At 38.9% G+C, this 27,173-nt stretch overlaps 1 protein-coding gene across 1 annotated transcript in view; it reads right to left on the bottom strand.

The window, feature by feature from the left end:
• The window catches only part of CCDC192 (coiled-coil domain containing 192), a 206,817-nt gene that overhangs the window by 148,011 nt on the left and 31,633 nt on the right, over positions 1 to 27,173 (bottom strand). The window contains exons 3-4 of the mRNA XM_064279700.1: positions 21,946 to 22,077; positions 21,075 to 21,131 (exon numbers count right to left, since the gene is read on the bottom strand). Of these exons, the coding sequence (XP_064135770.1) occupies positions 21,075 to 21,131; positions 21,946 to 22,077 (189 nt within the window). The remainder of the gene's footprint in view (positions 1 to 21,074; positions 21,132 to 21,945; positions 22,078 to 27,173) is intronic.

Raw genomic sequence — 27,173 nt, forward strand, 5'->3', positions numbered from 1 at the left:
CAATACTGCAACTTGAGGCTTGAATTTTTTTCTTCAGTTCTTTCAGCTTGAGAAATGCTAAGCGTGTTCTTCCCTTTTGGTTTTCTAACTCCAGGTCTTCGCTCATCTCATTATAATACTTTACTTGTCTTCTTGAGCCACACTTTGAAACCTTCCGTTCAGCTCTGTTCATCATTTCTTCCATTTGCTTTCGCTATTCACTCTACATGCAAGAGCAAGTTTCAGAATCTCTTCTGACATTCATTTTGGTCTTTTCTTTCTTTTTAATGACCTCTTGCTTTCTTCGTGTATGGTATCCTTGATGTCATTCCACAACTTGTCTGGTCTTCAGTCATTAGTGTTCAATGCATCAGGTCTATTCTTGAGATGGTCTCCAATTCAGGTGGGATATACTCAAGTTTGTACTTTACTCTCATGGACTTGTTTTAATTTTCTTCAGCTTCAAGCTGAAATTTCATACAAGCAATTGATGGTCTGTTCCACAATCAGCCATTGACCTTTTTCTGAATGAAGATATTGAGCTTCTCCATCGTCTCTTTCTACAGATGTCAATTTGATTCCTGCGTATAATCGCTGTTTATGTTGGTGAAAAAAGGGTATTTTCAATGAATAAGTCATTGGTCTTGCAAAATTCTATCATGCTCTCTCCAGAGTCATTTCTATCACAGAGGTCATAGTTTCCAACTATCAGTCCTTCTCTGTTTCCAGCTTTCAAATTCTAATCACCAGTAATTATCAATGTATCTTGAATGCATGTTTGATCAGTTTCAAACTACAGAAGATGGTAAATATCTTCAATTTCTTCATCTTTGGCATTAGTAATTGGTGTGAAAATTTGAGTAATAGTCGTATTAACTGGTCTTCTTTGTAGGTGTATGGATACTTCAGGATAGATCTTGAAATGTTCTTTTTGACAATGACATCCCTCTTCAACTTGTCATTCCCAGGATAGTTGGCCATAAGATTATCTATTCAAAATGGTCAATACCAGTCCATTACAGCTCTCTAATGCCTCGGATATCTATCTTCATGTGTTCCATTTCATTTTTGATGACTGCCAATTTTCTTAGACTCATACTTCATACATTCTACATTTTGGCTATTAATGGCTATTTGCAGCTGCTTTTGTCATTTTGAGTCATGCCACATCAGGAAATGAAGGTCCTGAAAGCTTTACTCCAACCATATCCTTAAGGTCAACTCTACCTTGAGGAGGCAACACTTCCTCAGTCGTATTTTGAATGCCTTCCAGCCTGAGGGGCTCATCTTCTGGCACTATACCAGACAATGTTCTATTGCTATTTATAAGGTTTTCACTGGTCAATTTTTTTTGTATGTAGATCACCAGGTCCTTCTTCCTAGTCTGTCTTAGTCTGGAAGCTCCGCTGAAACCTGTTCATCATGGGTGACCCTCCTGGTATTTGAAATACCGGTGGCATAGCTTCCATCATCAAAGCAACATACAAGCCACTACAGTACAATAAACTTAGAGATGAGTGGTGGTGATGGAAATTATATCCATATAAATTGTAGCCATATAAAACCTATTACTGCATTTGCAGGTCTGAGGTTAATTTTTTTTTCCTCCCACTGTGTCTCATTATTCTCTGTACGAAATCTAACAAAATTTCATTTCAAAATTAACTCATTAGAAAAAATTGGTAATATCTTTCTCCCCCAATACGTTAAGAACTATTTATCTGATCATTTTTTTCCCTTCATTTGCCTATGGCTGTTGGGAAGGTCAGTCATATTTCTTTTTCAACCACATTGTATAGGAAGTTATGGCTTACACAAGCATATTCCATTTTTTCTCCTGATACTGCTACTTTATGTCAATATATATTTTTCTCAATTATGATTATTTTTATACTTTTAAAAATCCTATTATTTAATATATACATTTCATATAAGCCACCCTAAATCCTTTTTGAAATTAAATAGAGGCTAAATAAACAAATATGGCTAAATTAAACATTATAGTTAATTTCTAATAACAGTATAAAATTGTATCAATAGAACAGCTGAAGTTCAATAATCATAAAACAGTAGGCTATACCTATTTGAGATGTAAATTTTTACTTGATTTTGTTTCTTTTGAAATACAATAAAATTGTAAATGAATTTCTTGGTATCTTTTCTGGGCAATTTTCTGTAAACTAGAGGGACATGCTTAATTTACTGTTGTCATTCTACCGGTTTTAAAAAGTTAACATTAAATGGCAGACACAGCACATACAGGTAGACATGCCTTCTCATTGATTTGTCTAATTATTCAACAAGGCGTCTACTGAATACCTACTTTGTGTCAAGAGTTATGCCATGTGTTAATAACATCAAGTCCCAGAGCTTAGGGAACTCAGACTAATGGAGTAGGATTAAGATTAAAAGAGAGACCCATAGTATGTGCTATGGAACCACTCTAGAGGGAGGGGCAGGTTCTGCATGAGAAGTCAGGAAAGGCTTGACACCTGGAGGAGATGTGTACCAGGTGTTGAAAGGTGAGCCAGTCCCTCAGAGGTGAAGTCCATCAGGGCCCACTCTGCAAAGGGATGGAGGTCTGAATTCAGAGGAATTCTTAGTGAATCTGAAGTTCTCATATCAGCTCCATTGTGGGGTCAACTGGTAGTGGCAGGGAAAGCTGTCAATGTAAAAGTAGTAGCTACCTGGTCAAGGTTCTTACTTGCCATGGTCAAGGGTTAGTTATTATTTTGTAGTCAATATACGGCCAATAAATTTTTTTTTGATTGTACTTTAGGTGAAGGTTTACAAAACAAACTAGCTTCTCATTAAACATTTAGTGCACATATTGCTTTATGACATTGGTTAACAACCCCAGGACATGTTAACACTCTCCCTTCTCAACCTTCGGTTCCCTGTCACCAGTTTTCCTGTCTCCTCCTGCTTTCTAGTCCTTGCCCTGGGCTGGTGTGCCTCTGTAGTCTTGTTTTGTTTTATGGGCCTGTCTAATCCCTGTTTAATCCCTGGCTGAAGGGTGAACCTCAGGAGTGACTTCATTACTGAGCTAAAAGGGTGTGCGAAGGCCACACTCTCAGGATTTCTTTAGTCTCTATCAGGCCAGTAAGTCTGGGTTTTTTTGTGAGTTAGAATTTTGTTCAACATTTTTCTCCAGCTCTGTCCTGCACCCTTTATTGTGATCTCTGTCAGAGTAGTCAGTGGTGGTAGCCGGGCACCATTTGGTCAAACTGGACTCAGTCTAGTGGAGGCCGAGGTAGTTGTGGTCTATTATTTCTTTGGACTAATCTTTCCCTTGTGTCTTTAGTTTTCTTCATTCTTCTTTGCTCCTGAAGGGGTGAGACCAGTGGAGTATCTTAGATGGCTGCTCACAGGCTTTTAAGACCCCAGATGCTACTTACCAAAGTAGAATGTAGAACATTCTCTTTATAAACTATGTTATGCCAGTTGAGCTAGATGTTCCCCTAGATCATGGTCCCCACAGCCCTCAGCCCAGCAATTCAGGCCCTCAGGGAGTTCAGATGTATCTATGGAGCTTCCTTAACCTTGCCTTGTACAAATTGTGCTGGCTTCCCCAGTACTGTGTAATGTCTTACCTTTCACCAAAGTTATCACTTATCTATTGTCTATTCAGTGTTTTTCCATCCCCACCCCTCCCTTCCCTTGTAACCATCAAAGATTGTTTCTTTTTGTGTGTAAACCTTTTCATGAATTTTTATAGTAGTGGTCTCATACAACATTTGTCCTTTTGTGATTGACTTATTTTACTCAGCATGATGCCTTCCAGATTCATCCATGTTGTGAGATGCTTCCCAGATTCATCATTGTTCTTTATCATTGCATCATCCTCCATTATGCTTATGTACTAGTGATTGTTTATCCATTCATCTGATGGTGGGCATCTAGGTTGTTTCCATCTTTTTGCTAGTGTAAACAGTGCTGCGATGAACACGGTTGTGCATATGTCTATTTGTGTGATGACTCTTATTTCTCCAGGCTATATTCCTAGGAGTGGAATTGCTGGATCATACAGTATTTCTATTTCTAGCTTTCTAAGGCAGCACCATATAGTTTTCCAAAATGGGTATACCATTTTGCATTCCCACCAGCAGTGCATAAGAGTTCCAATCTCCCCTCGGCCTCTCCAAAATTTGTTTTTTTTCTTTTTTTTTTTTTTATTCGTGCCAGTAAAGCTGGGGTGAGATGGTATCTCATTGTGGTTTTGATTTGCATTTCTCTAATGGCTAGTGATCTTGAGCATTTTCTCATGTGCCTTTAGCTGCTTGAGTGTCTTCTTTGATGAAGTGTCTGTTCATTTCCTTTGCCCATTTTTTAATTGGATTGTCTTTTTGTTATAGAGTTGTTGGATTTTCCTGTAGATTTTAGAGATTTGAACTTTGTCAGAGTTTCATAGCCAGAAAAATTTTCCTAGTCTGTAGGTTCTCTTTTTACTTTTAGTGAAGCCTTTCAATGAGCAGAAGTGTTTAATTTTTAGAAGATCTCAGTTATCTAGCTTACCTTCTGGAGTTTGTGTTTTGTTAGTTATGGTTTGTATCCTGTTAATGCCACATATTAAGGCCTCTAGCATTGATCCTGTTTTTTCTTCTATGATCTTTATAGTTTTTGGCTTTATATTTAGGTCTTTGATCCATTTTGAATTAGTTTTTGTGTATGGTGTGAGGTATGGGTCCCGTTTCATTTTTTTTTGCAGATGGACATCCAGTTTTGCCAGCACTGTTTGTTAAAAAGGCTGTCATTTCCCCATTTGATGGACTTTGGGCCCTTGTCAAAGATCAGGTGACCATAGGTGGATGGATTTACATCTGGGTTCTCAATTCTGTCCCATTGATCAATGTATCTGTTGTTGTACAAGTACCAGCCTGTCTTGACTACTGTAGCTGAGTAGTAGGTTCTGAGGTCAGGTAGTGCAAATCCTTCTACTTTATTCTTTTTCTTCAATAGTCCTTTACTTATTTGGGGCTTCTTCCCTTTCCATATAAATTTAATGATTATTTTTTCCATCTCTTTAAAGACTGTTGTTAGTATTTGGATCGGGATTGCATTGTATTTGTAAATTGCTTTGGGTAGAACTGTCATTTTCACAATGTTGAGTCTACCTATCCATAAGCATGGTATGTTTTCCCATTTATGTAGATCTCTTTTGGTTTCTTGCAACACTGTTTTGTAGTTTTCTTTGTACAGGTCTTTTACATCAACTGTTAGGTTTATTCCTAAGTATTTTACTTTTTTAGGTGCTATTATAAATGGTATTGTTTTTGTGATTTCCTTTTTATCATTCTTTTTTGGTAACTGATTTTTTTTTTATGTTTATCTTGTATCCTGTTACTCTCCCGAATCTTTCTATTAGTTCCAGTAGTTTTCTTATGGAGTCTTCTGGGTTTTCTATGTATAGTATCATATCATCCACAAATAGGGACAGTTTTACTTCTTCATTACTGATTTGTATGCCTTTTATTTCTTTTTCTTGCCTTATTGCTGTAGCTAGGACTTCCATCCCAATATTAAATAGGAGTGGTGATAAAGGGCATCCTTGTATTGTTCCTGTTTTCAAGGGGAATATTTTCAGCCTCTCCAGTAAGAATGATGTTGACTGTGGTTTTGTATAGATGCCCTATATTATGTTGAGGAATATCCCTTCTATACCTATTTTATTGAGAGTTTTTATCAGGAATGGGTGTTGGACTTTGCCAAGTGTCTTTTATGTACTGATTGAGATGATCATGTGATTGATTTTCTAATGTTGAACCATCCTGGCATACCTGGTATGAATCCTACTTGGTTGTGGTGTATTACTTTTTTGATATAAGGCTGAATTCTACTGGCTAGAATTTTGTTGAGAATTTTTGCACCTATATTCATGAGCGATATTGGTCTGTAATATTGTTTTAAATTTTTATTGTGGGGAAATATATAATAAAACATTGGCCATTTTAACCATTTTCACAAGTACAATTTGGTGATATTGTGTTCACCATGTTGTGCAACAAACACCACTCTCCATTTCCAAATTTTTCATCATCCTTAACAAAAACTCAGTGCATCTTAAGTAATACCCCACATTTCGCCCTCCCACCTACCCTTTGTAACCACCAATAAGCTTTTTCTCTGTGCATTTTTCTGGATATTTCATATAAGTGAGATCATACAGTAGTTGTCCTTTTGTGTCTGGCTTATTTCAATTAGCATAATGTTTTTAAGGTTCATCCATGTCATAGCATGTATTGGAACTTCATTTCTCTTTATGTCTTAATAAAATTCCATTGTATGGATATAGCACATTTTGTTTATCCAGTCATCTGTTGATGGATGCTTGGGTTGTTTCCACCTTTTGGCTATTGTGAATAATGCTGCAATGAATGTTGGTGTACAAATGTCTGTCAGGTTCCCTGCTTTTGCCACTGAAGTTTTTAAGCAAGAGACTTACACGACTGAATCTACAGTCTACGGAACTAACTCTGGAAAAAATGCTCAGGGCTGTTTATGGAGTCAGTCTAATTACTTCCATCATGAATTCATTGATTTGGTCAATGTCACATTTCAGAAAGGATTTAGCGTAGCTTGAAAAAGTAAACATATTAAATTAGAAGTTACTAAAATAAGAATTTGAAAGATGAGGCAAAGGGAAATTAAGATAAAAGTGGGAAGGTTGATTCACACAATTCATGCATGATACCCTGTATACTCACTTGATAGAGGCACAAAGTTGCTCTAGCCTTTCTGGTAGCTGAAATAATCATTTATAAAAGCAGAGTAGAGTAAAAGCAAGCCCAGTGCTCAGTGGAAGCACCATAATTCTTGGTGCAGAGAAAGTAACGTGTCCTATGGTTCTTCAGGAAGGTATACTATCTTATATAATAATAAATGTCCTTAGTAATAATCTGATAGTAAACACACTGATAAGCTTCATAGGATATTTTCTTACAAAATCTGCCCAGACTAAGCCATTAGCATCATGTCCAACCACACTGCCAGATAAAAGCAATTCTAGGACAATTTGATCCAGCCTAGGAATGGGACTCTTTGTTGGTCTCGCTTAATTTGGAAGAAGATTTTTTAGGCTATCTGTGTGAAAGTAAAAATGGACTATATTTTAGGTACTCCATTATGTACTTCCTTTCATTCAAGCTCAAGATTATACTCCTGGTAGAAATGGTCAGCTGGGCTGGGGTGGGGTTAGAATTGGCAATCTCTTTTGAAATTTATGGGGATTCACAAAGATACTGTGCGAATTAAAAGGTTGCCTATCTTCACTCATACACTAACTCATTCATTGACTCATTCACTCAAGAAAACTTACTGAGAAGCTACTATGTGGGGAATCCTGGGGTAGTACAAAAGGTAAAGCATTCCACTACTAGCCAAAAGGTTAGTAGTTCGAATCTACTGGGAGGTCCCTAAGAAACAGGCCTGGCAATCTGCTGAAAAGTCACAGCCTTGAAAATCATATAGAGCAGTTCTACTCTGCACACAAGGTCACCATTAGTCAGAACTGACTCCATGGCAACTAACAACAACACTATGTGGCAGACAAAGTGAACTAAACCCAGGTCTACCCTCGAGAAGCTTATTATCTACTAAAGGATAAAAACAAAGGAACAGACTACTACATTACAAGGAGATAGTTCTCTGAGAGGCTTAAGAAGACGTTCATTGAGGGAAGAAATGAGCTGAGGAAGTACTGACAGGAAAGGACAAGATTCTTCTTAGAAAGTAATTTTGGGTCTTTGACCAATTAACTTCCCAGTATCCCCTATAAAATGAGCTGGCAGCTAATATGTGAGGTGACATTCTTTAGGATTATTTACTACAACCTGTAAAAGTTTTGGAAGTTACTACAAAAGATAATTACATTTTGGGATAACTATTAATAAATTTATTGAACACTTTGTATACACCGGGCACTTTGCTAGCTGCTTCTTGTGTATTATCTCACTTCACAACTCTATGCGCCTTTCAAAAACTCCCATGAGGCTAAGTAACATTGTTACCTTCTTTCCATAAAAGAGGAACAGAGAAGCTAAGTAACCTTCTCAAGATCATGCACTAACTCCATCACTCTGGCAGCAGTTAGGTAGTGGGATCAGAAGCCTTTTAAAACCCCTTCATGATTCATTAGATCAGCAGCTTATCTCTCTGTTCTCTATAATGGAAGGGTATGCCTCTCATTCATCTTAAAGCTATTTAAGTTATTAAGAAAACAAAGACTAAAAATAAGACTCCTATTAGATTCTTGTAATAGTATAGAGTGAGTGTCATATGAGCATTAATGGCTGGAAATTTAGGTAGATTAATGTAGCTCAGGATAGAAAGAGGAAAAAAGTTGCATGTAAACCTACATTATTCCCAACTGATTTTTCTACAAGGTGGTTGAGATTATAACAGCAATCTGTATTATGATATTCGGACTTCTAAACTTGTATATTTCTTTTATAGGATGTTGGTGTAAGGAGTTCAAGCTTGTCATGTAAGATGTTAAAATACATTTTTGAAGAAACGCATAGTGTCATGGATTGAATTATGTCCCCCCAAAAATGTGTGTATCAATTTGGCTGGGCCATGATTCCCGGTATTGTGTGAATTTCATATATACTGTAAATCTTACCTCTATGATGTTAATGAGGGAGGATAGGCAGCAGTTGTGTTAGTGAGGCAGGACTCAATCTACAAGATTGGATTGTGTCTTGAGGTGGTTTCTTGAGATATAAAGGAAAGATGCCAGCAGAGAGATAGGAAGACCTCATAGCACCAAGAAAGCAGCATCAGGAGCAGAGTGCATCCTTTGGACACAGGGTCCCTAAACCTATGAAGCTCCTCAACCAGGGGAAGACTGGGGATAAGGACCTTCCACCAGAGCCAACAGAGAAAAAAAGCCTTCCCCTGGAGCTGAAACCCTGAATTTGGACTTTTAGCCTACTTTACTGTGAGGAAATAAATTTCTCTTTGTTAGAGCTGTCCACTTGTGGTATTTCTGTTACAGCAGCACTAGATAACTAAGCCACATAGTAAGTTAACAGATATTTATAAAATATATTACACGCTGTGTCCAGGTGGGTGGCAAAACAAAGGTCAGACACACGCAATGGTTCTTAAGCAGCTGGGGTGGCAGGAATCGTCCTTGGGTGCTTTGTTCAGCGTAAACTTATTCATCATCTATCTGAAATAAGAAACTCATATTTTGTCAGAGAAAGGAAAATGAGCCTCCTGGGTGTCAGCCAGAGGCCAGGCTTACATGATTTAACTGGCCAAACTCATACCTTTGGTCCAGGCCCCTCAATTTACCCTCACTAAATGCTCCCACAGCAAGTTATTGTGCCTTGGTTTTTTGAGGTAAAAAAAAAAAGATGAGTTTAACTAAATAAGATCCTTGGTGAGGCCTCCAAATTTTTATTTTGAATATTGCCTCTTCCACGCGCTGCAGAATAGCTGTTTAGTCATGCCTTACTGGGCAGGATCTGTTTAAATGGATCACCATTTTCAGAGATTACTGTCTCTAGGTTATAAGCAACCTGCTAGGGTGAAGTGAGAGCTTATGCCCCCTCCCCTTCTGACTCGAGGGGAAGTTTGACAGCAACACTCACCAAGGGGATTTAGGAGCCTGCGTAATTCTTCTCCGATTTCTAACCTTTCCAGATCGAACGTGTGGGAGATGACCCATGGAATAACTACATGAAAGGCTAAATGTGGGAGTGAACAATCATTTGGTCCGGATAATCAAAAAGAAGGTAGGATGCAGAGATAGGTTAATTATAATGTAACCAACAAATGCGATAAAAACATTCCTGACATTTATGCCACATGCTACCATTCAGTACAACCTGGTTCTATTCATAGTCACTGAGGAATTTTCCATTGTAATTAATACATCTGGTTCTAAAAGAATGGCCCACATGGAAGGAATTTTCCTATTCCTTGTTGGCTCCAGGTAGGGCTTTATTAGATCCACTGCCAAAGTCTCTCCGGATAATTAACTCCATCATGGAGTCTGTTGAATACAATAAAGTTAAAAGATCATAGAAATTAACTTATTGACACAGCTGGTATATATGTATTGGAATATATAGGAAGCAAAAAATTCTGAAATGAAAGAAACAGTGGACCTAGAGTCAGAACATCCTGTCTTCTGCTTTGCTTTGCCTCAAACTAGCTATGTGTTTAGGGCAGGGTACTTAGTGTCTCTGACTCTTACTTTCTTTATCTGCTAGAGGAGGAATAATACCTGCCTCACAGGAAAGTTGCAAAAAATAAATGGCATAGTGTGAGTACCCCACGTGTCTGTCAGTTTGTCATACTGTGGGGGCTTGTGTGTTGCTGTGATGCTGGAAGCTATGCCACCAGTATTCAGATACCAGCAGGGTCACCCATGGAGGACAGGTTTCAGCTGAGCTTCCAGACTAAGACAGACTAGAAAAAAGGACCCGGTAGCCTACTTCTGAAAAGCCTTAGCCAGTGAAAATCTTATGAATAGCAGCAGAACATTGTCTGATATAGTGCTGGAAGATCAGCCCCCCAAGTTGGAAGGCACTCAAAAGATGACTGGGGAAGAGCTGCCTCCTCAAAGTAGAGTCGACTTTAATGATGTGGATGGAGTAAAGCTTTCAGGACCTTCATTTGCTGATGTGGCACGACTCAAAATGAGAAGAAACAGCTGCAAACATCCATTAATAATCGGAACCTGGAACATATAAAGTATGAATCTAGGAAAATCAGAAATCGTCAAAAATGAAATGGACCGCATAAACATCGATATCCTAGGCATTAGTGAGCTGAAATGGACTGGAATTGGCCATTTTGAATCGGACAATCATATAATCTACTATGCTGGGAATGACAACTCGAAGAGGAATGGTGTTGCATTCATCATCAAAAAAAAGTTTCAAGATCTATCCTGAAGTACAATGCTGTCAGTGACAGGATAATATCCATATGCCTACAAGAAAAACCAGTTAATACGACTATAATTCAAATTTAGGCACCAACCACTAGGGCCAAAGATGAAGAAATAGAAGATTTTTCTCAGCTGCTACAGTCGGAAATTGATTGAACATGCAATCAAGATGCATTGATAATTACTGGCGATTGAAATGTGAAAGTTGGAAACAAAGAAGAAGGATCAGTAGTTTGAAAATATGGCATTGGTGATAGAAACAATGCCGGAGATCGAATGATAGAATTTTGCAAGACCAACGACTTCTTCATTGCAAATACCTTCTTTCACCAACATAAACGGCAACTATACACACATGGACCTCACCAGGTGAAACACACAGAAATCAAATTGACTACATCTGTGGAAAGAGACGATGGAAAAGCTCAATATCATCAGTCAGAACAAGGCCAAGGGCCGACTGTGGAACAGACCATCAATTGCTCATATGCAAGTTCAAGCTGAAACTGAAGAAAATCAAAGCAAGTCCACGAGAGCCAAAATATGACCTTGAGTATATCCCACCTGAATTTAGAGACCATGTGAAGAACAGATTTGATGCACTGAACACTAGTGACTGAAGACCAGACGAGTTGTGGAATGACATCAAGGACATCAATCATGAAGAAAACAATAGGTCACTGAAAAGACAGGAAAGAAAGAAAAGACCAAGATGGATGTCAGAGGAGACTCTGAAACTTGCTCTCGAAAGTCGAGCAGCTAAAGCAAAAGGAAGAATTGATGAAGTAAAAGAACTGAACAGAAGATTTCAAAGGGCGGCTCGAGAAGACAAAGTAAAGTATTACAATGACATGTGCAAAGAGCTGGAAATGGAAAACCAAAAGGTAAGAACACACTCGGTGTTTCTCAAGCTGAAAGAACTGAAGAAAAAACTCAAGCCTTGAGTTGCAATAGTGAAGGATTCTATGGGGAAAATATTAAATGACACAGGAAGCATCAAAAGAAGATGGAAGGAATACACAGTGTCATTATACCAAAAAGAATTAGTCGATATTCAACCATTTCAAGAGGTGGCATATGATCAGGAACCGATGGTACTGAAGGAAGAAGTCCAAGCTGCTCTGAAGGCACTGGCAAAAAACAAGGCTTCAGGAATTGATGGAATATCAATTGAGATGTTTCAACAAACACATGCAGTGCTGGAGGTGCTCACTCGTCTATGCCAAGAAATATGGAAGACAGCTTCCTGGCCAACTGACTGGAAGAGATCCATATTTATGCCTATTCCCAAGAAAGGTGATCCAACCCAATGTGGAAATTATAGAACAATATCATTAATATCACACGCAAGCAAAATTTTGCTGAAGATCATTCAAAAACAACTGTAGCAGTATATCAACAGGGAGCTGCCAGAAATTCAGGCTGGTTTCAGAAGAGGATGTGGAACCAGGGATATCATTGCTGATGTCAGATGGATCCTGGCTGAAAGCAGAGAATACCAGAAGGATGTTTACCTGTGTTTTATTGACTATGCAAAGGCATTTGACTGTGTGGATCATAACAAACTATGGATAACACTGCAAAGAATGGGAATTCCAGAACACTTAATTGTGCTCATGAGGAACCTTTACATAGATCAAGAGGCACCTGTTCGGACAGAACAAGGGGATACTGATTGGTTTAAAGCCAGGAAAGTTGTGCGTCAGGGATGTATTTTTTCATCATACCTATTTAATCTGTATGCTGAACAGATAATCCGAGAAGCTGGACTATATGAAGAAGAATGGGGCATCAGGATTGGAGGAAGACTCATTAACAACCTGTGTTATGCAGATGACACAACCTTGCTTGCTGAAAGTGCAGAGGACTTGAAGTACTTACTAATGAAGATCAAAGGCCACAGCCTTCAGTATGGATTACACCTCAACATAAAGAAAACAAAAATCCTCACAACTGGACCAATGAGCAACATCATGATAAAAGGAGAAAAGACTGACGTTGTCAAGGATTTCATTTTACTTGGATCCACAATCAAGAGCCATGGAAGCAGCAGTCAAGAAATCAAAAGATGCATTGCATTGGGTAAATCTGCTGCAAAAGACCTCTTCAAAGTGTTGAAGAGCAAACATGTCACCTTGAATATTAAGGTGCGCCTGACCCAAGCCATGGTATTTTCAACCACATCATATGCATGTGAAAGCTGGACAATGAATAAGGAAGACCAAAGAAGAACTGACGCCTTTGAATTGTGGTATTGGCGAAGAATATCGAATATACCACAGACTGCCAAAAGAATGAACAAATCTGTCTTGGAAGAAGTGCGGCCAGAATGCTCCTTAGAGGCAAGGATGGGGAGACAGCATCTTACATTCTTTGGACATGTTGTCAGAAGGGATCAGTCCCTGAAGAAGGACATGATGCTTGGCAGAGTACAGGGTCAGCGGAAAAGAGGAAGACCCTCAACGAGGTGGATTGACACAGTGGCTGCAACAATGAGCTCAAGCATAACAACGATTTTAAGGATGGCTTATGACTGGGCAGTGTTTCGTTCTGTTGTGCATAGGGTCACTATGAGTCAGAACCGACTCGACGGCACCTAACAACAAAAACAACAACAATAGTGTGAGTGGAAGAACTTAGGAAATTGTAAATTGTTATATGACTCTAAGGTGTTATTCATAACTTTCACTTTACAGTAGAATTATTCACAACAAGCTTCAGGAATGAAATGATACTTCTAGAGCACATAGGCAAATGTGTGGGATTTAGAGAGGAAGGGTAGGAAGATCATCCCCATTTAACTTAACAGTTTCATAAACATGTACCCTGTGCCGTAATCCCGATTGCTGTGCTAAGAATCAGGCCTGGAGATACTCCCCAGAAACAGGAGCATTAGGGCCAGAGAGGCTGGCATACCATAAGTGCGATGCTGGCCAAGCACAGTGATTCTGTGAGAACAGAGGGTCTATGCTGGAAAGTGGTGGGGGCGGGGTGTGGGGTGGGGAGGCTTATTAGCTTATTAGGACAGTGCTTCTCAATGTTTTTTTTTTTTTTTTCTCAATGTTAGTCATCATCAGAATCACCTTGAAGACTTTTAAAAACATATACTCCTAAGTTCTACCTTCTAGAGTTTCTGTTTCGGTCAATATGGGATAAGGTCTTAAAACTTGCGTTTTAAACAAGTCCCAGGTGATGGTAATGCTGCTGGTCCAGGGGCCATGCTTTGAGAACTCCGTGAACAGTGGAGGAACTAGAATTTCTCAGTTGTAAACAACTGAATCTGATCTGACTAGCTTAAAGAAAACAGGAATTTATTGTCAAGCTATTGGGACTTGATAGGAGCTGAACTCAGAAACAAACAAGACCTGGGGCAGTTCTGGTCCACGCTGCACAAACTCCTTCACCATAATGTCTGGGCTTCACGGACAGAATGCATTGGCTCCAACTCTTTTTCCTTTCTTGCTTCACCTGATTTAATATTCAGAGTCCCTGGGGGAAAGAGTCCAGTTGGTTTAGAGCACATGCCCACTCTCCAGCTCTTAGTTGATGGAATACTTTGAATACCAGCCCCTCCAAGACTGCACACAATGGGAGAGATACAACCCAAAAAGCTATCAGGTAGTGTTGCCAAAGGTGTGTTAATGGATGTTTACCAAAAGCCAAACCCATTGCCTTCAAGTCAATTCCAACTCATAGGGACCCTATAATGGATGCTTAAAAAAAAAAATAATGGATGCTTAGGCAGCCAAAAACAAAATACAAAATAACAAAAAGCAGCCTGTGTCCTTAAAAAACAATTAGTGGGGGGTCTAGAATTCTGAGAGGTTATAGCCTGCACTTGATCTAAACTGTAGGCCCTTGTAGATTCTTAGTTTAGGAAATGGAATGGCAAATTATAGCTTCTTTAGAGAAGGAAAGGAAGAAGTTACACCGAGTCTTTCAGAAAATCATGCCACAGGTGTCTATGGTAGGTCCTCCAGAGTCCTACTCCTGACCTTGAGCTTCAAGACTATTGCTTCTGGATCTAAGTGTGTCTTCAGGAACTAGGGTTAACCACAGTTCCTGGGAGCTTCTGATTTCAAGACACACTTATCTATCCTGCATCTTGAAACATGCTGTATAATTCATTTAAAGGGTTCCTTCTTCTGGATTTTTTTTTGGATATTTTTAACTTATTAGTTTATTGAGCCCTGGTGGTACAATGGTTAAGCAGCTCAGCTGCTAACTGAAAAGTTGGTGGTTTGAACCCACCCAGTGGCTCTGTGGGACAAAGACCTGTCGATCTGCTGCCATAAAGATTACTGCCTAGAAAACCCTATAGGGCAGTTCTACTTTGTCGCATTGGATCACTATGAGTCGACGTTGACTTGATGGCACTTAAGAACAACAACATTAGTTTATTATGAAATATTTCAAACATACAGGTCAGTACAGAAAATAACAACATCTACCATCCAGCCACCTGGGTTTCTACTTTTGAAGTAATCCTTTAAGATATTAGAGAAACTTTGGCCCTGGTAGGGTCTTGGAAATAGCTAGACATCAAGAGATGAGATGTCCATTGGGATGGAGGTGTGGGGAGAGGTAAATCTTTGGACTGCTGTAAATAATTAAATCACCAATGATTCAGTGGATGGATGGGGCAGGATATTTAGATCCTCAAATGCTAAAAATAGACAAGAAGTATATTCTACAATTTAGAAGACATTGTTCTAAAAACACTTTTTTTCCTTAAGGTACATAGTCCTGACTCAAATTGCCCTAGAAATAACAATTATTTTTAAGTGATTATAAGCAATCACTTCAAATATTTGTTTCATTCTGTGTAGGTCTCTAAGAAGATAAGTAATCACATGGGAGGGAGTGATTAAAATGCCCAGGGGCAGATTAGCCCTGTGGGTGGCTCAGCCTGGGTGCCCACATGTGCATTTAGGAGGGGCAACTTTTTATAATCTTTTTTAAAGCATAAGCTGTGACTAGTAAGGAAAGTTAATGAGATGACATTTTTATCTTGAAAATATTGTCAGAGGACAACTCCCTCCAAAATGTCAAGGCTTGTATCTCCTCTCCATTTCATAGCTATCAATTTAGTTATGCGGTAATACAATTCAACTATGGGGTTGTGAAGCAGTGAACTCGTTGGATCCTAGGTTGTTAATTTTCATGCTAAGATGATAGTTTCCTTTAGACTGCCTTCTTAGTTCATCTGAAAAATACGACTTTCTCCATTATTTTTCCCTTCTATTTCCACCCTAAGAGATCATGGCCTTTTGTCCTAGCGTGTTATTCCTTGAAAGCTTCAGCCTCAAATTAATATAATACCTTATGTAACTGGCATCTTTAAGGAATACAATCTTTGATACAGTGATTTTCCCAGAGATCTAAGGTATGTCCCCTATGAATGCCAAAAAAACTGTATTTTTTAATTTAGCCATTTTAACAATTCAATTAAATGAAATTTGCACAAGGCACTGAGACAGACAATGCAGGAAACATAAAGATGAGCAGACTTGCTACCTATTCTCCAGTGGCTCACAGTCTTGGAGAAGAGAGAACACATTAAATAACTATATTGTGTGGCATAATGTGACAGTGACAGAAAAGTGGTACAGGAAGGGCTATGAAAATACCAAGGAAGGGGAGATTACTTCTGGGTTCAGGGAAAAACTCTTGGAAGGAACAATCTTGATGAAGAATGAGAAAAACTTGAGAAACACAATGGTGGGAGCAGGTATTGCAAGTGGCAGAAAAAAAAAAAAACTGTGAGGAGAGCCTCTAGGACAGGAATACATGCGTACTTGGAGGCAGGGGGATCACAGTCATATGGCTGAGAAAAGGCAGAAAGAAAGATCAGGCCCTCATTTTTAATGTAATAAATGCCATGCTCAGGTGGTTGAACTTTATTCTGGAATAATGGGCAATCGTCTTACTTAATGCTTTGGAATTGTGGAAATGACATGATCAGAGCAAAATTCAATTCAGCACAGTTTATTGAGCGGCTACCATGTCCCCAGTACAGAACTTGATATAGTAGATACACAGACAATCTTAGCACTGCTCTCAATGACCTTAGAGTGTAGTGGGGAGACCAATGTATAAACAGATAATGTCAATAGCATGTAGCATATTGAGCTAATTAAGATACATGTATATACAGGAGCCCAGGGAAGGGGCATTTTACCTAATCTGATGATTAAGGAAGTAGTTGATCCCTGCTTTGAGTTCTGCAGGAGGAGTGAGAGCTATTTGGATGGAGGGGAGAGGGAAGGACATTCCAGGCCAAGAGAATAGCGTGAGCACAGTTACAGAGGCAACACATGGCAATGGAGGTGTCATGGATTGAATTATATCCTCCCAAAAATGTGTGCATCAACTTGGTTAGCCATGTGTTGCTGTCCTCCATTTTGCAATTGTAATTTTGCATCGAGAGGATTAGGGTGGGATTGTAACACCACTCTCACTCAGGTCACCTCCCTGATCCAAGGTAAAGGAAGTTTCTCTGGGGTGTGGCCTGCACCACCTTTTGCCTTTCAAGAGATAGAAGGAAAGGGAAGCAAGTAAAGAGTTGGGGATCTCATACCACCAAGAAAGCAGCATGGGGCAGCAGAGCACATCCTTTGAACCCAGAGTCCCTGTACCTGAGAAGCTCCTCAACCATGGGCAGATTGAGGACAAGGACCTTCCTCCAGAGCCAACAGAGAGAGACAGCCTTTCCCTGGAGCTGGTGCCCTGGGTTTGGACTTGAAACCTACTAGGCTGTGAGAGAATAAATTTCTCTTTGTTAAAACCTTCCACTTGTGGTAATCCTGTTATGGCAGCACTAGATGACTAAGATAGGAGGTATAAAGAAAGATAAGCAGCTCCATTTTACTAGTCTACTCAAGTATGAGGCAGAGTGGTAGGGAAGAGGGAGAAGAAGGAGATTAGGGTAAGGACTGTGCCCTCACTCAGGCTGAAAGCAGGACACGCAGGAGACCACTACCAAGGCCAAGTCCTAGAGCAGTGTTACAGCCCAAACATGAACTCCAAATTTTACTCATGACTTTCTCAAACACTAGAGTTTCAAGTACATGCTAAGGGGCAATTTTTATTAGTACTCCTTATCATTTCTTAATCTTCAGTACCCCCCCCCCAAACACCCAGATGCCTTACAATCTCCTATTCCAGAAAAATCCTCACTCCCAACTTGCTGTGTTCCATTCCCGATATTTTTGTCCCTTGATCTGCTTTCTCTTCTCTGCCACCACTATCAGTTACATCCTCCTTGAGAAAGTTATCTTTTGGCTCTGTTTGGTTTTCTGTCTCTACCCACAAATCTTTACACATGGTTTTAATTCTTTGTCTACTCTGCAAACAGGGCTTGGTGTCAAAGCCAAGCAGGCTACTTTGTGTTGGGAAAGTTGTGAACCAACATATGCTAATAATCTGGGGTCAGTCACAATAGCTAAATATAAGATGGTAAAAAAAATTTTTTTTTTTTTTAAGAAAGAACTAGGAAAGTGGCAATGGGCATGGAATGACTTAAAGAAATGGCAAGTGATGACTTATAGAAATGTACTCAGGGCCTGACAACTAACGGGATGCTGATGGAGCTGTTGGGGAGGGGGGGGCTAGGATTTAAAAACAGCTTTTTTTTTTTTTTTTTTTTACAGTCTACATCTAGAATAAATAATGGTAGTGTGTATCCGCCATGGCTGTGGAATACACACAGAGGAACATACTTGAGAAATAGGAATAGAAAATGCTAAAATTGACTTTCTATATACACTGAGCTGAGGTGTCAGCAAGATATTCAGGTCACATTTAGCAAGTACAGTGCTTTGACTTTACGCGATATGGCCACAGTCTTCAAACATGTGTGCTGTAAAGCACAATGCATGGTCAAGTACCCTTGGAAAGTGACATACTACAGCCATTTCTTGGAAATTGGTTATACACTAATAAGTCCTGCAGTAAATAAACCTGTTTAACTTAACTTTGTTTCCTATCCCTCCTCCCTACTTCTTTTTTTTTTTTTTTCCTTTCAGAATGCCTATTAGAATTCTATAGAATGTTCCCCCCCCCCCCCCCGCCCAGGAATAATGTTTTAAGAAATGCCATTAAAGCATCAGGGCTGTAATCAGGAGATGATTAAGAAAGCAAGAACTTGGTGGGCATGGAGGACACTGTTTATCTGAATGGAAGTGAGAGTTGAAGCATTATGAATGACGACTCACTAAGAGCAAATTGAGAGATAGAAGGAGACTGAAGATAAAACCTTTATAAATACCATTTTGACACCACAAATGGCCTGTAGAGAATACAATTCAGGGAAGCAGCAGGTTGTGATTAAAAAAAAAAAAAAAAGCAAGGGTTTTAGAGTGAGACGTGTGATCGTGGTGATTTAACGTCTTTATGACTCAGTTTTCTCATCTGAAAAATAATGCCCACCTTGTTAGGTTATACTGAGATTAACATATATATTTATATATATATATATATATATATATAGCACGTACCACACACTAGACACATGAGTAATAAACACTGTTATTCATATTATTTTTACTTTATTTTTTCTTAAGGAGTTGAAGCAAAACCTTGATGATTATACCTGGACATGTAACATCTGAACCTGAACACTGAACAATTACACATGATGAGAGTCTTGGCCATTGGTATTAATATTCTAATACAAAGAAGCAACCCCAGATCAGACAAGTCTGAGACAGGAACAACATGATACAGGACATGAATCCGTAGAAACAAAGCATGGAAGAAGACACAACAGGAATTTTCCTAAAGTACCTGTGACTGTTTTTTTAACCAGTTTTTCGTGAAAAGACACCACAAGCTAATATCAGAAACCCAGTAAATACACCTGTTCTTAAAAAATTCTGAGCTAAGAACCCCTGCCATGTGTGGCTGAAGATGTCAACCTGGCATGAGGGGACATCCTCTGACAATAGTCACTATATGGTACCCTCAGGTAGGCTAGGGGAGATGTGTTTGTGACAGGATACTGGGCTAATGAGATGTACTTCTGTCTGAATATATCACAAGGTCACAAAAACAGGCCTTGGTCATTTTTCTTATTGGTCAATTCAGGATGCAAGGTCAAAAACGAGTCTGAATTTAGGGTCAAAAGCTATGGCACCTGCCACTACAGATTAGTTTTTCTCTTTCTTCAGCATTGCAGCGAAGAGATTACCAAGACCTTGTCCAGGTCAGCTCATTTCAAACCCCAAAGGGGTGGTCAGCGCATTTACTATTTCGCACAGTCTTTTCTGCAAGTTTTCTCGACTACAGCCTTTTAGGTCTCAGATCTGCCTGAGAAGCCTGATGTTGTTAAGATTGGCCATGTAACAGGACTGACAGTGTTCTTAATCTGGCTAATCTTGTGGCACCTAGATGTAGATGGAAGAGATGACTAAAAGGCTTGAGGTGTGGGGGTTGTTTAGGTTCTTGGACAGGAACAGTGGCAGGAAGACTGGATTATGAGCATGAAGACACATGGGTATTGTGACGGAAAATGTTCATTAGTTGTTCTCTGAGCAATGATGGATTACTAAAAAAAAAAAAAAAGGCTAAAGTGTAAATGAAATTTACCCTAGAAATGCACAGGGTAGCCCTCAGGGATCCCTTGTAGCAGAACATGGGCAATTATGTACTCTAGCTGCTTTATAAGGTCACTTGCAGATTCTTAACTACAAAACAGTACTGCTCAAACCGCAGTCCAAAAACTACTGGCATCCGCACAATCCTGGATCTAATATCACCTAGAAATGCAAATTATTAGGCCCCCTCCCAGGCATTCAGGAAACAGGATGTTTGGACAATTTAAGAAGAATTTCCAGGTGATCCTTACATACACTTTGAGAAGCACTGTTCTAAATCTATATTCTGAGTCTACAAATGCTGCAACTCTCCACTTTTATCCACTCACTAAGTTAGCCTGGTTTCCTTGTTTTTCTACCCTTAGCTTTCAGTTCTCTTTCCCTGATGGTACCTGATTAAACCATCTAGTTATGGAGAACATCTCACTTTTGTAATTTTTATCATCAGCATAAATTAGAATTCTAGCTACGGAAAGCAACTCTGTACAATCTGTAGAAGTATAGATTCTAAATCTTATGATTTGGTTTCTAGCAGACACCTCTCACTAGAATGGCAATAATATAAATAAAAGGATGAGAAAGAAGGAAACACTTACGTGGGCTATAAGCTGTTCCTGGGATGCTTTCACTTCAGCTTGTAATTTCTCAATGCACTGAAAAGTGAAAAAGTAGGGGGGAAAAGTACATAACTTTTACTATTCAAAGTATTCCAGATATAAATATCTACCTGCTCTCAAATCTTGTGAATAGCAGCATTATTTCAGCTAGATGTTTTAAGAACCATCATTGAAGAAACCATTCCTCCCATCCCAGCTCCTCTTCCATTATATGGAAGAGCCTAACAAGGAAGCACATAAATATGTTAAAAACTAGGAAATGATTGGGAAAAATAGTGTTAGCTTGATGTAATACAGTTAATGGTAACTCACCTTATATCATACATACATACATACTGTCATACAAAAATATGCATGTACTGCAAAGGCAGATACAAAGTCATTTGGGCTGAATAAGAGGTAGATTTATATAATAACACATATATAAAGGCCCAGAGATTCAGAGATTAATCAGTTTTTGACTGATTAATTCAATCAAGTAATTGACTAAAAACATATGCCAAATTTTATGATCTGCTTGTTCTACTACACTAAAAGAAAGTATTCCTTCATTAGCTTCAACCTCAGAAACTAAGCAACAGTTGTGTAATTAATACCACTTATAAATATTACACTCAGCTAATACTGTTCAAAAGGATACATATCAAACAAAATTGAAAAAAAATTAATTTTTGCATGTGAATATTCACCAAAGAATAAAATTACCTATAACAAATACAAATATTGTTATTCACCATCTTGAACTTAAATATGAACTTCCAACCCAAGCAGAAATGGCTTGGCAGAATTGCCAGTTTCAATAAGTTTAGATAATATTTAAAAGAAAGATTATTTTTCCTCCACAACATACCTGGTTTTTGGCAAGAACAATTTCTTCATATGGTTCCCCACTGCCTTCTTTATGGTCAGCAGCCTCTAGTTTTTCCTCCAGCTGGGAAACTTGCTCAAGCAGTTTTGATCTTGTTCCTTCAGAAGCTGCAAGCTAAAGGTATTTTCGTGTAAGGATGTGTAAGTGCAGTGCTTTTTTAAAGCTCCTTTTAAAAGTCTAATTTATAAATGAATTGACTTCCACTGGTATCTGTTACATATGAAGATAGCTTCTGGCTCAATCCTTATAGACGACAAATGGTTAGTATAGAGAGAGTAAAAGAATGTTGATTTTATTTATTTTTTAACAATTAAGCTCTTTCTGGGCAAGGGATGAGACCACATAGTTACAAGAGGCAGAGAGATTTCTAGTGCGAAGATCTCAACACTCATCTTCATTGTGTTTCAGGATTGCACCTTATTTGTACAGCTGAGTCTGCAAACCTATGTTGTGGTCCACAGATGGTCTTGAAACTTAACTCTTGGGGGGCTACAGCTCTCTAGAAAGAGCAAGACCTCTGACTCCCTTGAATGTTTACTACATAAGCAGCAGGGTGGATAGAGCTGGAAGGAAAAGCAGGAATTTCAAGTTAAAACCTGATTAAAGGCAGAGCTATGCTAAACCCCAAGCAAAAAAAAAAAAAAAAAAATGTAATGGTGGCTTTGTCTTTGTTTTACTGTTCGTAGAGTTCCCTGAGAGGAAAGTGGTAGTTTGATAGTCCCTGGCCCCTTTATTTCCCTTGGAGAGCTCTTGGGCTAGCTTTTGCTTTCATTCAGACAGCTTATTGTGCTTTTTCTCTGTTGCTCAGCGATAATTTTGAGTCTCTAAAAGGGACACACAACTTTATATTCACTCCAACTCCTACTTTATCCTCTGGGGCCTTGGATTATCTCTAAGTATCTTTTCTCATGACTCCAAGTGTTGTTGCAAAGCATTCTGTCTCATCTTGAAGAGCAAAGCAAGTTTGTGTTTTGTTTCATAACTGACAAAGATTTCATAAACACATAAAAATCTTTAGAAATGTTTTTTAAAGGTTCTGAAAAATCAATTCACTATGTAAGCAATATAACCAAAAAAAACCCAAACCCAATGCCGTCGAGTAAATTCCAACTCATGGCGACCCTACAGGACAGAGTAGAACTGCCCCATAGAGTTTTCAAGAAGCGCCTGGTGGATTCGAACTGCCAGCCTCTTGGTTAGCAGCCGTAGCACTTAACCACTATGCCACCAGGGTTTCCGTAAGCACTATAAATGATAAAATTATAAGAAATGATTAATCACATTAGTAATCAAAGGAATGCCAATTAAAGTCTGAGTAATATATTTATTTTTACCAATGATTTTGGGACTGTTTCTGAGGATGTATGAAACTATCATACTAATTTCAAAGATATTCCAACAATGCCATTTCTGGAACTTTATTCCCCTCCTCAAAGCATACATCAGTTGGAAAATACAAAGATGTTCACTGGAACATTGTAGTAGAGAAAGCTGGAAATAATCTAAAAGTATATCTTCAGTGGAATAGTGTAAATTAGGATATAATGAAATAACATCAGCTGTTGGAAGTAAATGTAAAGATGGTCTGGATATACAATTAGGTTGGATAAAATGAAACTGAAAAGCAATATGCATATTAAAATCTATTATAAAATTAATAAAATGTTAATGTCTGCATCCAAATGTTAGGAAACATAACTTAAAATTTTAGCAGTGGGTCTCTCTGGGAGGTAAGATTACACTTTCTACTTCATATATTTGTGTTGTTTACTTTTTTTTTTAATTGTGGTAACACATGGAATCACCATGAGTCAGAACTGACCTGAAGGCAACTGGTTTAAGGACATATGTATAACAAAACACTTGCCATTTCAACAATTTTGCATGGACAATTCAGTGACAATAATTACGTTCATCATGCTGTTCAACCTTTACCCCAGCAAGTTTTTAAAGACAACTTACCAAATGGGGAGTCGTGAAAAGGTTGGTGTGCCGTGGAAATAAAGTGGGCACATCGTATATGCTGGCACTCGTTCATTCATTCAGCCACACGATCATTCACTTAACAAATATTTGTCCAGTTGATGCGCTCTACAGGCAGTGTGCTGTGTGCCGAGGATTGTAGTAGAGGAAGGTGAGGGCCAGAGGGAGCACATACGTCATGAACTGTTGGCTGTGCCTTACGGCTCTCAGTGACCTGAGAGGTCTGTTGTGCGCCTTGTGGCCACTTACACGTTTAACTTTTGGATGGATGGTGGTGTGTGGATGTATTCTGTTTTCTTTAAGCACCCTTCTATTTTACTAGAGATCCAGGGTAGTGTAATGGTTAACCCATCAACCCTTTTGGGTAAAAAAATCTGTTTCGCTACTTACTAACTATGCGATTTGGGCGATTCGAGTTCAGCCTCTCTACGCTTGTTTTTCTTATCTGTAAATGGGGTTGAGAATGAAAAGAATGATACCTCATGGGTGTGGTTTGAGGATTATATGAGTTTATACAAGTGAAACATTTAGAATAATGTCCAGAACATATCAAGCACTCAGTGGTATTGTTATTTCTTCTACCTCCTCTAGATCACAGTCAGCACTCATCTGGGTTTTATTGAAATATTGATTATTTATCAAATTGTAAAACACAAAATATCTGAAGATATCATAGCCCCTATGAGCTGGTTACCATGAAATCAAACTGCATTTGGTTTGCTCACTTCCTGCAACCATTGTAATCTTCAAGGAAAACCCCTCTTTATATCTGGAATTATTTCCTTTCATATATATTCTCTCTCAATCTGGCCCATTCTGTTCCCATGTCCTGCCTGTCTAGTAATCCATCCAGTCACCATTTGGTTGTCTTTTTTAAAAAATCTACCTTCCAGAGTTTTCAGACCTTTGTTCATTCACTCAACAGCTTTCATTTATTCATACATTTGTTAAAGAAGTATGTTGAACAGTTATTCTGTGTAAGACCATGGAGATATAAAAATGAAAGTGATATTGTTCATACCCTCAAAAAACTCACACTTCAGCAACAAAGACAGATGATTTAAAACCAACCATTACACAATATGAAAATGTCTAGATGAGTAAATAGTAATAACGATAAGAATAATTCTTAAATTTACTGGTCACTACAGGCCAGGCACTCTGAAACCTTTTATTTTCACATTTATTTCACTATCCCAATTCATCTCCAAAACTTCGTAAGAGGTTCATGTTATTATTCTCCCTATTTTACAGATAAGGAAATTGAGACTTAGTGAGAAAATTTAGGTTCAATAAAGTTATATACCTTGCCCAAGGACATAGCAAGTAAGTATTGGAACCTAAGCAGTCAAACATCAGGTTTGACTCCTTAAACCCCAAACTGACCCCAGCTCCAGAAGGGAACCCTGATAATGGTGATAATCCCACCCTTTTTGCTGCCGAATGGTTCAGGAATCAAGGCCTAAACCAATCAGAGCCTGGCTCTCCTCTAGCAATGGCTGTTGAGGAGATGTGACCTAATTTGGGCCACTCACACTGAGAGGAAGAATGATTTGGAGAACTCTCTCTCTTCCTTTGAGTCAGAATCGACTTGACAGCAATGGGTTGATAATGGGTCTCTCTTACTTATCAGATATAAATACTATTTGGAGCCATGCTAAAAGTGTCAGGGAAGCCAGGCATAGGATGAAGTCACACTTTGAATAGAAGAGAGAACGAATAAGAAAAAAACCTGGATTCTTTTTTTAAATTTTTTATTGTGCTTTAAGTGAAAGTTTACAAATTTAGTTTCTCATACAAAAATTTATATACACCTTGCTACATACTCCTAGTTGCTCTCCCTCTAATGAGACAGCATACTCCTTCTCTCCACCCTCTACTTCCGTGTCCATTCAGCCAGCTTATCTCCCCCTCTGCCTTCTCATCTCTCCTCCAGACTGGAGCTGCCCACATAGTCTCAGGTGTCTACTTGATCCAAGAAGCTCACTCCTCACCAGCATTATTTTCTATCTTATACTCCAGTCCAATCCTTGTCTGAAGAGTTGGCTTTGGAAATGGTTCCAATCTTAGGCTAACAGAAGGTCTAGGGGCCGTGACCTGTGGGGTCCTTCTAGTCTCAGTCAGACCATTAAGTCTGGTCTTTTTAAGAGAATTTGAGGTCTGTATCCCACTGCTGTTCTGTTCTCTTACAGGTTCTCTGTTGTGCTCCCTGTCAGAGCAGTCATCGGTTGTAGCCAGGCACCATCTAGTTCTTTTGGTCTCAGGCTGATGGAGTCTCTGGTTTATGTGGCCCTTTCTTCTCTTGGGCTTATAATTACCTTGTGTCCTTGGTGTTCTTCATTCTCCTTTGCTCCAGGTGGGCTGAGACCAATTGATGCATCTTAGATGGCTGCTTGCTAGCGTTTAAGACCCCAGACACCACTCCGCAAAGTGGGATGCAGGATGTTTTCTTAAACATGGTCCCCAAACCCACGCCCCTTCTATGCTGGCCTTGGAAGTGTTCAGTTTATTCAGGAAACTTCTTTGCTTTTAGTTTAGTCCAGTTGTGCTGGCCTCCCCTGTATTGTGTGTTGTCTTTCCCTTCACCTAAAACAGTTCTCACCTCCTATCTAATTAGTGAATACCCCTTTCCCTCCCTCCCTCCCCACTCTCGTAACCATCAAAGAATATTGTCTTCTCTGTTTCAACTATTTCTTGAGTTCTTATAATAGTGGTCGCATATAATATTTGCCCTTTCACAACTAATTTCACTCAGCATAATGCCTTCCAGATTTCTCCATGTTATGAGATGTTTCATGGATTCATCATTGTTCTTTATCCATGTGTAGTATTCCATTGTGTGAATATACCATAATTTATTTATCCATTCATCTCTCGATGGGCAGCTTGGTTGCTTCCATCTTTTTGCTATTGTACACTGTGCTGCAATGAACATGGGTGTGCATATATCTCTTGTAAAGGCTCTTATTTCTCTAGGATATAGTCCAACACGTGGGATTGCTGAATTGTATGGTAGTTCCATTTCTAGCTTTTTAAGGAAGCTCCAAATCAATTCCAAAGTGGTTGTACCATTTTACATTCCCACTAGCAGTGTATAAGTGTTCCGGTCTCTAAACAACCTCTCCAACATTTACTATTTTGTGTTTTTTGGATCAATGCCAACCTTGTTGGAATCTCATTGTAGTTTTGATTTGCATTTCTCTAATAGCTAATGATCATGAGCATTT

Source organism: Loxodonta africana, chromosome 2 (genome assembly GCF_030014295.1).
Source record: "Loxodonta africana isolate mLoxAfr1 chromosome 2, mLoxAfr1.hap2, whole genome shotgun sequence".
Lineage (NCBI taxonomy): Eukaryota > Metazoa > Chordata > Mammalia > Proboscidea > Elephantidae > Loxodonta > Loxodonta africana.